The sequence below is a fragment of the Nicotiana sylvestris genome, chromosome 1, assembly GCF_000393655.2.
Source record: "Nicotiana sylvestris chromosome 1, ASM39365v2, whole genome shotgun sequence".
Taxonomy (NCBI): domain Eukaryota; kingdom Viridiplantae; phylum Streptophyta; class Magnoliopsida; order Solanales; family Solanaceae; genus Nicotiana; species Nicotiana sylvestris.
The window spans coordinates 10,063,077-10,076,148 of record NC_091057.1 but is presented as its reverse complement, the minus strand read 5'-3'; the positions used below and the strand labels follow the sequence as shown (position 1 = coordinate 10,076,148).

Here is a 13,072-nt window from a genome sequence, read left to right as displayed (position 1 = left end):
ATATAATTTAAAGATGCAAACTAAAATATACAAATAAAAGGTAAAAATATTTTTGGTATTATTAATAAAGGAAATGCAATATAAAAAATACACAAATAACTAAAAATCATCCAAATACTACTATTTCTAGTAGAATTAAAAGCATGCAAAAATTAGATATTCATAGTTGTCCCTCTTTGCTCGAGAACATGAAGAGTTTTCGTGCAAAGAAAAGTGAATGTCATGGCTAATTTTTGCTCACATATCACTCCAATGAAAGCATCTTTTTGAAAGAAAAAAAAAGTGACTGAACCTTGCTTCTGAGGTCGCCTACATATCCTTGGCTATAAAGGAATCAGGTCTGTGTAGTTCTAGGAAATTTGGTAGCTGGGACTACCGGACACTAGAGTTAAGACTGTTGCTGATGTTGCTTGATACTTATATCAAAAGGAAAAGAGAAAGAAATATCTATGTCTGCAAACTAAAAGTACAAAGTTCCTTTCTATGTGTCTTCTGGAGCCAAATCTTCATTCTTGACCTACCCGTTTGTGTTGACCTTAGATTGGATATTGATTCTCTTTGAAGAAAAGATTATGACTCAATCTCGATTGCTTGCTTTCTAGATCAGAACTTGAGAAGAGGAATCTTGAGGAACTGGGTTATTGATACATTATCAAAGCTAACTCCGACTATCTTGTGATCGAAAGACTTCTTTCTTCTGATGAGAAACTGAAACTGCAAGCTTTAATCATCACTTGTGCTATACGGCAGAGCCTGCAAAGCCATCAAAGACGAACAAAACGAACAAAATTTTTCTGCCCCAGTCTGGCACTAGGAAAATTTTGTGAGTTATTAGAGAAAGCGATAAACTATTTAATTTACTGAAATAAAGAAAAGACAGTAATATAAACTAGCTATGTGGGGGTAGCACCCTGTGTTAAAAAAGGCAGTGGAATTATAGCACAATATCCTATATTACTGAAAGGAAACGTAACCAGGGGTAGGCGCCTTGTACCAATAGAAAGGAATGTAATTATGGATCGGTATCCTTGTATTATTGATAAAGTGTTGAATCCCCCTAGGTGAGAAGGTTCTACCTGAGTTAAACTACATAAAACAACCTGAGCAAAGAGTACTTCCACCCGGAACTATGAGCTGGATCCCCCTAGGTGAAACAGCTCTACTTGATTTAAGCTATATTAAACAACCTGAGCGAACATCACTTCTACTCGGAACTATGAGCTGGATCCCTCTAGGCAAAACAGTTCTACCTGAGTTAAGCTGCGTAAAACAACCCGAGCGAAGATTACTTCTACTTGTAAATATGAGCTGGATTCCCGTAGGTGAAAGGATTCTACCTAAGTTAAACTGCGTAAAACACCCTGACCGAAGAGTACTTCTATCCGGAAATATAAGCTGGATCCCCCTAGGCGAAAGGATTCTACCTGAGTTAAGCTGCCTAAAACACCCTGAGCGAAGAGTACTTCTACCTGGAACTATGAGCTGGATCCCCCTAAGCGAAACAATTCTACCTGAGTTAATCTATATTAAACAACCTGAGCGAAGAGTACTTCTACTCGGAACTATGAGCTGGACCCTCCTAGGCGAAATGATTCTACCCGAGTTAAGTTATGTAAAACATCCTGAGCGAAGAGTACTTCTACCCGAAAATATAAGCTGGATCCCCTAGGCGAAAGGATTCTACCTGAGTTAAGCTGCCTAAAACACCTTGAGCGAAGAGTATTTCCACCCGGAACTATGAGCTGGATCTCCCTAGGCAAAACAGTTCTACCTGAGTTAAGCTATATTAAACAACCTGAGCGAAGAGTACTTCTACTCGGAACTATGAGCTGGATCCTCCTAGGCGAAACGATTCTACCTGAGTTAAGCTACATAAAACACCCTGAGCGAAGAGTACTTCTACCCGGAAATATAAGGTGGATCCCCCTTGGCGAAAGGATTCTACCTGAGTTAAGCTGCCTAAAACACCCTGAGCAAAGAGTATTTCTACCTGGAACTATGAGCTGGATCCCCCTAGGCGAAACAGTTCTACCTGAGTTAAGCTATATTAAACAACCTGAGCGAAAAGTACTTCTACTAAGAACTATGAGCTAGATCCTCCTAGGCAAAACGATTCTACCTGAGTTAAGCTACGTAAAACATCCTGAGTGAAGAGTACTTCTACTCGGAACTATGAGCTAGATCCCTCTAGGCAAAATGGTTCTACCTGAGTTAAGCTGCATAAGACACCCTGAGAGAAAAGTACTTCTACTCGAAATTATGAGCTGGATCCTCCTAGGTGAAACGCTTCTACCTGAGTTAAGCTACGTAAAATATCCTAAGCTAAGAGTACTTCTACTGGGAACTATGAGCTGGATCCCCCTAGGCGAAACGATTCTACCTGAGTTAAGCTATGTAAAATAACTTGAGCGAAGAGTACTTCTACTCGGAACTATGAGCTGGATCCCCTAGGCAAAATGGTTCTACCTGAGTTAAGTTGTGTAAAACACCCTAAGCGAAGAGTACTTCTACTCGGAACTATGAGCTGGGTCCCCTACGCGAAACGGTTCTACCTGAGTTAAGCTACGTAAAATATCCTGAGCGAAGAGCACTTCTACTCGGAACTATGAGCTGGATCCCCCTAGGCGGAACGATTCTACCTGAGTTAAGCTACGTAAAACAACCTGAGCAAAGAGTACTTCTACTCGGAACTATAAGCTGGATCCCCTAGGCGAAACGGTTCTACCTGAGTTAAGCTGTGTAAAACAACCTGAGCAAAGAGTACTTCTACTCAGAACTATGAGCTAGATCCCCCTAGGAGAAAGGATTCTACCTGAGTTAAGCTACGTAAACCACCCCGAGCGAAGAGTACTTCTACTCGGAACTATGAGCTAGATCCCCCTAGGCAAAATGATTCTACCTGAGTTAAGCTACGTAAAATATCCTGAGCGAAGAGTACTTTTACTCGGAACTATGAGCTGGACCCCCCTAGGCTAAACGGTTCTACCTGAGTTAAGCTGTGTAAAACACCCTGAGCAAAGAGTACTTCTACCAGGAAATATGAGCTGGATTCCCTTAGGCGAAAGGATTCTACCTGAGTTAAGCTACATAACTGGGAGGTGTGAACATTAGTGATGCATGCTGAAAATAAAAGAAAATGGAGATTTTAAGGAGCTTACATTTGGTGACATTCGTTCTTTTAGAATCGCAATTCTGCAGTGCTTTGTTCCTGTTTCAAAGAAAGAAAATTTGTGAGTTTTCAAAGTGGTTGGTTTGTGGCCTTGATGCCCTAAGTAGTATGATTCACGGCCACTGCTGTCGAAGAACTGATTTGTCAGCGTGGTACCGAGATGCTCGGCTGCTCTGTATCATTTTTTGGAGACCTTGGCTTTCCAATGTTGCCCCCAATTGTTTCATACCCTAAATTGTGATCGATATTACGGGGAAATTGTAGCTAGTTTTGCAACCATTTCTTTGCTTCGCTTTTGATGCAGGATTAGACTGAAAGGGACTCAAAGAAAAACTATGGGTAAAAACAGAATAATAATTGAAAGTGAAAAAAAAAGAACTGTGCTTAAACAAAAGGTGTCCCTTTCGGGGAAAGGAATAGCGAGACTTATCTGGAGGTATGTACCAACTTCAACGAATAATGACATGCATTTTGGACTGGACGCCTGATCCGTCTAAGCTGTCTAATTCTCAAAATCCGCCGCAAATGTTCAGCTTGAATTTGTCATGGTTGTGCTCATGCCGGAGAATCAAAGACCCCCATTCGTCTAGTAGCGCCTTTTGCAGGTTTTCACTAACTAACCTCTCTCATTTCTCTACTAACCGTCCCCTTATAGTGCCCATCTAGGTTTTCACCAATAAAACTCTCTTATTTCTTTGCTCACTGTTGCCTTATAGTGCCCGTACGGGTTTTCACTGATAAGACTCTCTCATTTTTTTTTTTCTTTTTTTTTTTACTAAGATACTTTATAAGGGAGGTTACCCAACGCCTGTGGCATGGGGACTTCAAACATTCTCAAAAAACATCAATCAGAAGTTCTTGAAAGGTAAAAAGGCAAAATGAACCTTGAACTGAATCACAAATTTTAGAACTGTTTTTACAGAAAGACCATGAAATAAAACAAACTTCTACCCCAGTTTTGGAGTATTGGGAATGTGGATTTTTTTAATGGGACCAAACCCAAGGTAAGGTTGCCTACGTATCCTTTCGGAATTAGGTCAGACGTAGTTCAATGACTCAAAGATTTGGTGTTTGCCTTTTTTTACAAGTACACAGGTTCCAAAAAATGAGAAACAAGGAAGACAAATACGGCTTAAAAGGATTAACAGAAGGGTTACACCTATTTGGAATAACGAGCAAATGATATCCTTCGTCACTTCAATCTGAGAAAATCAATGCGTGAAAATTCTATAGTGGGTATATATCAGACATAATATCTTTTGACTGCATCTCCGTTAATAGTCATGTCTGGTACCCGTCCCTCTTCATCTACCAAGTGCAAGGCCCCTTTTGGTAACACTTTCTTGATGATGTAGGGTCCTTGCCAGTTCGGGGCGAACTTTCCTTTAGCTTCTACCTGGTGCGGAAGGATTCGTTTAAAAACCAGTTGGCCTACCTCAAACTGCCTTGGGCGCACTTTCTTATTGTAAGTGCATGCCATTCTTTGTTGGTATAACTGGCCGAAACACACTGCTGCTAGCCATTTTTCATCGATCAATATCAGTTGTTCTAATCGGGTCTTGACCCACTCAGTGTCTTCAATCTCTGATTCCACAATAATGCGGAAAGAGGAAATTTCGACTTCAGCGGGTATTACAGCTTCAGTTCCATATACAAGCAGATATGAAGTTGCACCAAAAGACGTGCGAACAGTCGTGCGGTATCCTAAAAGAGCAAAAGGCAACTTTTCATGCCATTGCCTGGAACCTTGGATCATCTTCTTGAGAATCTTCTTGATGTTCTTGTTTGCCGCTTCAACGGCTCCATTGGCTTTTGGCCGGTAAGGGGTAGAATGGCGATGCATGATTTTAAATTGTTCGCATACCTCCTTTATCAAATGACTATTTAGATTGGCTGCATTGTCAATGATAATGGTCTTTGGGATACCAAAGCGACAGATGATGTTGGAATGAACAAAGTCTACCACTGCTTTCTTGGTGACTGCTTTGAAAGTGACGGCCTCCACTCACTTGGTGAAGTAATCATTTGCAACCAAAATGAATCTATGCCCATTTGAAGCATGTGGCTCGATCGGCCAATGACATCCATTTCCCAAGCAACGAAAGGCCAAGGAGAGGACATGGGATGCAACTTCAAAGGAGGCGAGTGAATCAGGTCACCATGAATCTGGCATTGGTGACACTTGCGAACAAATCTGAAGCAATCTCGCTCCATAGTAAGCCAATAATACCCTACCCGCAGAATCTTCTTCGCCAAAACATATCCATTCACGTGAGGTCCGCATACCACCGAATGCACTTCACTCATGATCCGCTCTGCTTCTGTAGCATCTATGCATCTCAACAAGTTTAAATCTAGGGTCCTCTTATATAGAATTTCCCCATTCATGAAGAAACCACTGGCGAGCCACCTTATAGTTCTTTTTTGATCTCCTTTAGCATGCTCTAGATATTTTCTTGTTTTTAGGAATCGTTTTATGTCATGATACCATGGTTCACCATCTGGTTCTGCCTCAATTGTATTGCAGTAACTATGTTGATTCCGAACTTGGATTTCTAGTGGATCAATATGAGTGTTGCCTGGATAAGGGAGCATCAAGGCTAAAGTAGCCAAGGCATCGGCTAGCTCATTGTGAAACCTGGGAACGTACCTGAACTCGAGGGATTTGAATCTTTTGCTCAAGTCTTGCACACATTGTCTGTACGGAATATGCTTGATATCCCGAGTCTCCCATTCGCCTTGGGCTTGCCGGATAAGCAAGTCAAAATCTCCCATAACCAATAGTTCATGCACATCCAGATCGATGGCCATTTTCAAACCCATGATACAAGCTTCGTATTCTGCCATATTATTGGTATAGAAAAACCGAAGTCGGACCATTGCAGAGTAATGATGTCCAATAGGTGAGATGAGGATTGCCCCGATCCCAACTCCTTTGATATTGATAGCCCCATCAAAATACATTTTCCATATAGGGTGATCGTCTGGAACCACTTCCTCTATTGAGTTGACCTCTTCGTCTGGGAAGTATGTGCTAAGTGGCATGTACTCATCATCAACTGGATTCTCTGCCAAATGAACTTCCAAAGCCCATGCTTTCATTGCGGTGCGAGTGACATAGAAGATGTCGAACTCTGTGAGCAGGATTTGCCATTTTGCGAGCCTGCCAGTGGGCATTGGCTTTTAGAATATGTACTTCAAAGGATCCATTCTAGATATGAGGTAAGTAGTGTAGGCCAAAAGATAATGTCTCAGCTTCTGAGCGACCCAAGTCAAGGCACAACATGTCCTTTCTAGAAGGGTGTACTTAACCTCATAACTGGTGAACTTCTTGTTCAAATAATAGATTGCATGTTCCTTTTTGCCTGTTGCATCATGTTGCCCCAGAATGGATCCAAAGGAATTATCCATCACTGATACATATAAAAACAAAGGCCTACCATGTTCAGGTGGGACCAGTACAGGGGGTTTTGACAGATAATCTTTGATCCTGTCAAAAGATTTTTGGCAATCGTCTGTCCACTTGATAGCGGCATACTTTTTCAGCAACCTAAAGATGGGCTCGCACGTGGTTGTGAGCCGAGCAATGAACCTACTGATGTAGTTCAACCTCCCGAGCAAACTTATGACTTCCTTTTTGTTCTTCAGGGGTGGCAGATCTCTAATGGACTTTATCTTAGATGGATCCAATTCGATGTCTCTCCGACTGACTATAAAATCGAGGAGTTTCCCAGATGGAACCCCAAATGCACACTTGGCCGGATTAAGCTTAAGGTCATACCTTCGAAGTCGTTCAAAGAACTTTTTCAAATCACACACATGATCAGCTTGTGTCTTTGATTTTATGATGACATCATCGACATATACTTCAATCTCTTTGTGCATCATGTCGTGAAAAATGGTGGTCATGGCCCTCATGTAAGTTGCCCCTGCATTCTTTAAACTGAATGGCATGACCCTGTAATAATAAGTACCACATGGAGTGGTGAAAGTGGTCTTTTCTGCATCATCTTCATCCATTAGAATTTTGTGGTACCCAGCATAGCAATCCACGAACGATTGTATCTCATGCTTTGCACAATTATCTTCAAGAATGTGGATATTTGGTAAAGGAAAATTATCCTTTGGACTTTCTTTGTTCATGTCCCTGTAGTCAATAAAGACTCTGGTCTTTCCATCCTTCTTCGGCACAGGCACAAAATTCGCCACCTAAGTGGTGTATCGGACAGCTCTGACCACATTGGCGCTCAGTTGCTTCATTATTTCCTCTTTGATTTTGTCACTCATGTCTGTTTTAAGTTTTCGTTGCTTTTGTTGGACTGGTGGAAAATCAGGATACGTAGGAAGCTTATGAACCACTAGATCAACACTTAAACCCGGCATATCATCGTAAGACCAAGAAAACATATCTCTATATTCAAATAAAAGTTGAATCAAGGCATCTCTAGTTTTTTGTTCAGTGTGAATGCTTATATTCGTTTCTCTGACTTCTTCATGACTTCCGATATTAATCGGCTCAGTTTCATTGAGGTTAGGCTTAGGCTTGTTTTCAAATTGTTCCAACTCTCTTTTTATTTCCTCAACAACCTTATCTTCATCATATTCAACCTCTTGATGCATTATTTCGATATTAGACAGCTTTTTAAGATCTGGGCGTGAATTTTGCATGCATGTCATGTTATTAAAGCCCGCATTAACAAAATTGAAATGTAAATAAAATGACAAGAATTAGGAAAAAGAAAAGATATGAAACTTAATAGGAAACTGAACTGCATTTCATTGAATTCGAAAGGATAGAAGGGTTAACATCAAAACATAACAATCATACTGAGATGTTTGGATTACAACCCTGAAAGTAACCCAAAATACAAAAAAGAATCTAAAAAGCAAACTACCAAGACTCCTTCCTTGTGGGGAGAGGAGTTGATTCCCAGTTGGTGAGCATGGTGTTTGGGTCAATTAGTTGCATATCGGCACGACTAGTGCCTTCACCAGCCTGGATCATATTCAATTCAGAAAACATCTGGCTGAGGCCATGGCAAATTTCATCAATGTTTGCATGCGCCGAGGAATTTTGACCCTCTTGGAGTCGTGGCTTGACAAAAGTGTAGAAAATGTAAGGGATAGGTTGTTGCAAGACCCATCCATGCTTTTTGCGGTGTTTGGCTTTGTTTTTGTCTACTTGTGTTGGCCTGAAGCCTAAGCCAAAAGTACCCTGGTTACTGAATGGAGAAATAGGCTCCGAAATTCCTTGCAATGATGCCCCCAAGCCTTTTCCTGGCTCATAGCCTTGTCTCAACATAACTGCAGCCACCATTACAGATGTGGCGAAAAGACGAGGATGCAGAATGGGCTTTCCTTCCTTAACATGGTCCACATCAACCAATTCAAAATCCTGATAGACAATGGACTTACACCCTTCCTTGGCCTCAATATATAAATGGAAGACTCATCTTCCCCGTGGATAATAATTTCTTGCCTGTCATGTTCGAATTTGAGCATCTGACGCAAGGTGGACGGTACAGCTCAGGCCGTATGGATCCATGGCCTTCCAAGAAGAAAATTATAAGAAGTGGCCATGTCTACTACTTAGAAGACAATCTCAAAGTCAACTTGCCCAATCGTCATGGTAAGGTTGATCTCCCCAATGGTATCTCTTGTTGAGCCATCAAAGGCCGAATGCGAGCATTGCTGGGTCAGATTCTATCTGTATTGATCTTCATGATTTGCAAGGTAGAAAGAGGGCATACATCTACACTTGAGCCTCCATCAACCATGACTCGCTTTACATAATGCCCCTCACATTTGACCATCAAGTTCAAAGCCCTATTGTGCCCGGCTCCCTCCTCGGAAAGTTCATCATTAGTAAAGGAGATTCTGTTCACCTTAAAAAATCTGTTGGCCATCTTCTCTAACTGATTCATTGTGGTCTCCTCTGAGATATGTGCCTCGTTCATGACCTTGATTAGTGCACGGGCATGCTCTTTGGAATGTATGAGCAGAGATAGTAGAGAGATTCGGGCAGGAGTCTTTCTTAGTTGCTCCATGATTGAGTAATTCTGAACTTTCATCTTTTTCAAAAACTCTTCCACCTCTGCTTCAGTGACTGGTTTCTTTATTGGCAATTGACCTTCTCTGATTTGCTTGGCCTTCCTCAGCTCTTCTGGAGAGTAGCACCTCCCTGATCGAGTCAAACCTCTAGTTTCCCCCACTTCCTCTATGATTTCCTTGCCTTTGTAGACCATCACAGTTTTGTTGTAGTTCCAATGAGTGGTTTTTGTGTTGGTCATAGGGGGTTGCACGGCAGGTTTGATTATGATCGGCTCTGTTATACCTTTCGTACCTCCCTGCTTCTGCCTTGTGACGGGGTGGCCACTAAGTACATATAACCTTGGGCTTGGAACACTGTAGTGAACTTCCAACCTTGAGATTTTTTGAATAAATAAAGTTGCCTTATTTGAGCTCTGGGTGCCTTTCACAATCAATGGCACATCTCGGCTGGGACTTACTTCCAGACCTATTCCTTCTTGAATTGCACCCACTGTCATTTCTGCTAAACCGATCGGCTTGTATTCTTGATCTAGGCCAATCATTCCCACAAAATGAACATCATTGTGTGCTGGCAACGGGTTGCTTGTCACATTAGGAGGGTCCTCGCCATTCGTTACTACAATCAATTTTTCAAAAATGAGCCTCTCTACGGCTCATTTCAGAGTCCAACAGTCATCAGTGCTATGCCCCGGGGCACCTGAATGATATTCACATCTAGCATTCGCTTGAAATCCATGTGAATCAGGATGTATATGGTGGGGAGCGATGGGTCCAATCACGCCCATTTGCTTTAATTTCTGGAATAGACTAGAGTATGATTCGGCCAATGGAGTGAATTTTTTTGTTGGCCTCTGCTCTCGACCATAATCCTGCCTGGGACGAGCATTGTAGGGTGCCCAAAAATTTTGCTGCTGAGGTCGGGGGCCCCTTGGAGCTGGTGCCCGTACCTGCTGATTGGGAGGCCGAGCATATGATTGAGCATTGAACATTGTATATTGTGGTGGGCCCACAGAGTATTGAGGAATTGGCAGGGGTAATAATGTTGAAGGTAGTTGGATTGCTCCTGTTGAACTTGCACATAAGGGTGTGATGCCCCTCTTTGAACTTCCCTAGATATCGAAGTCAACATGGACCCTTCATCTCTTTTCTTCCTATTTGCCAAACCCCCCGACCCATTTTGGATAGCTTGGGTGGTGGCTTTGAGAGCAGCTTGACTTACAATTCTGCCAATCTTGAGGCCATTTTCGACCATCTCCCTTATTTTGATTGCTTCTGCAAAAGGTCTACCCATCGCGGACATCATGTTCTGAAATTAATCAGGCTCTTGAGCCTCCAGAAAAATAGTGATCAACTCGTGGTTATCCATGGGTGGCTTAACTCTAGCCGCTTGCTCCCTCCACTTGATGGCATACTCCCTAAAACTTTCGGTCGGCTTTTTCTTCATATTGGACAAGGAATTACGATCCGGCGCAATATCAATGTTGTACTGAAATTGTTTGATGAAGGCCTGGGTCATGTCATTCCAAACATGCTAGTGAGAAATATCTTGGTCAATGAACTATTCGGAACTACCCCCACAAGGCTTTCTCCAAAATAAGCTATCAACAACTCTTCTTTTCCTCCTGCACCCCTCAACTGGTTGCAGTACCTTTTCAAGAGGGCGATAGGGTCGTCGTGCCCATCATATTTCTCAAATTTTGGGGTCTTGAACCCTCGTGGCAAATGGATGTGAGGGAACATGCATAGATCATTGAATGAAATACTTTTGTGACCACCTAGTCCCTGTATATTCTTTATATTCTGTTCAAGACTTTTTATTTTCCTGGCCATCTCATCTAGCTCAACCGTCGTGGCAAGCTTTTCATTTTCCACTGGTGACTCGTACTGAGGAGTCTGATTGTATGGGGCCGAGACCCCGAAAGCCATATTTGGAGGGTAGTATTGGCCATCATAAGCATGAGATAGTGGCTCATTGTTTGGCCTCGTCACAGGAGGTGGTGACGGGATTGTATATACCGGTGCGCCAGACACGACGAGAGGGGTGTTCCTGACTAGTGCGACTGGAGGTCGCATGTTAGAGGTACCGGGGGTAGTGTGGAGGCTGTAGTTTGGCACATACCCTAGTGGTAGAATGTGATTGCTCATTGCATGGAGTGGTGTTTGAGTAGCCTGGGGTATGGTGGAAGTTCCCTCTAAAGGACCTTGGGGTGGAGGTCGATCGGAAACCCAAGCTTGATATACATCTGACAATTGTTGTCTCAATTTTCTTATCTCCTCCGACTCTTGCTCAACTGACTGACCCTGCTGTAAGCACGTGATTTTTGCCCTATATGAGAATTACTCCCAAAAATTCAAAAAAAAATGATTTTTCTTGGTGTGCAATTTTGTGGTATTTTTGTGTAATTATTTGTATGTTTGTCTGTGCATGTTTATTTGTTAAATTATTAAAAATACAAAAATATATCGCATTTTACATGTAGGATTTAATTACACAATTATTAGTAATTAAGTTTGTTTTAAAAAAAATTATTTAAAAATTACAAAAATAGGCATCTTTTGCATTTTAACATTTAATGTCCAAATATACAATTTTATGCTTAATTATTACTTAATTGTGCGTTAATTGTTATTGGGAGTTAATTTGCGCTTTTATAACTTAATTTAGTCTTAATAATAATTTAAGGAGTTTTAGAATTTAGTTTTAGAAAAATAAAAAAAGAAAGGAGAGCAAAAATATAAAGAAAGTCGGAATTGGGCCTCTTCTTCAATTTCAAGCCACATGCCCAAAAAATGGCCTAACCTTCCCTATGACCCGGTCCATTCCAAACCGGGTCGACCCAGTCCAGTACCAACAACCCAACTCCCCCTCTTCATTTTCATTTTTTCATTTTTTACAAAACAAATAAAAAGAAAACCCTAAAAAAAAGCTAAGGTATCCGCCCCCCCTCCCCCTCATTTTGCTTCTTCTTCTCCAAACTTGAGAACACACACAACCATGGCAGCTACCCTTTCCCCCTCTACCTCACCTTCGCACACACGCACAACCCCTCGTCGGACCACCCAAGTCGACCCCCCGTCCGCCATTAAAACCAAACGACCACCTTCGAGCTTCGTCTCGACATCCACCCCCCCCTTTTGTTTCTTCATCGTCTTCTCCACCACGTCCAATCATGGACGACCTCAAACAGCCCCAAGCATCCATGAACGAGCAGCCATGACGAGCAGCAATAACTCCCAGCAGCTACACTATCGTCGTCGCGTCCAAACGACCATCGTCGCAGCTGCTTTTGCGTCGTCCATGTCGCTGCTGCTTCCCCGTCGTTACTGTTGCTTGCGTCGTCGAGATGCACCATGAAAACCCAGTCTGTTGTTGCTTCATCTTCTCCAGCTCCTCTGTGTTGCTGTTGCATCCTCTAGTTCTGCCATTGTTGCTACTGGTTGCTCACGATGCTGCGTCGACTGCTGCTACTGCTTCGGCGTTTCTTCGGTTGCTTCTTAAATTCGTCTTCGTCGTCGTTTGTTCGAGTTTTGGTTGGGGGTCGTCAAAACAATCCATACATAGTTCTAGTTCGTCGTTGGTTAGTCGTTGTTCGTCGTTTCGATCCGGTTAGTAGATTTTGAGTTTTATTTTTTTCCGTATTTCGTTTTGATATTTCTCGAATCTAAAATCGGTAGATGTTTGATTTTTGTTTTGTTCATGTTCATTGTTTTGTTAATTTTTCAGTTGTTCATGTGAAATCGTTAGTTTAATATTTGTTAGATTCAAATTGAAATTTAATTAATTATTTCTTCAATTTGTTTCATGTATTTTATGTATTTTTCAGAAATTGTTAATATTGTTAGATTCAAGTT

General features: G+C 41.8%; 1 protein-coding gene across 1 annotated transcript; it reads right to left on the bottom strand.

The window, feature by feature from the left end:
• Positions 1-10,532: 10,532 nt before the first annotated feature.
• Positions 10,533-12,630, bottom strand: LOC138890035 (uncharacterized). The gene is made up of 3 exons (XM_070173388.1): positions 12,407-12,630; positions 10,793-11,546; positions 10,533-10,727 (listed from the first exon to the last, which is right to left on the bottom strand). The coding sequence occupies exons 1-3, from the start codon at positions 12,628-12,630 to the stop codon at positions 10,533-10,535; spliced, it is 1,173 nt and encodes a 390-aa protein (XP_070029489.1).
• Between the last annotated feature and the right edge of the window lie 442 nt (positions 12,631-13,072).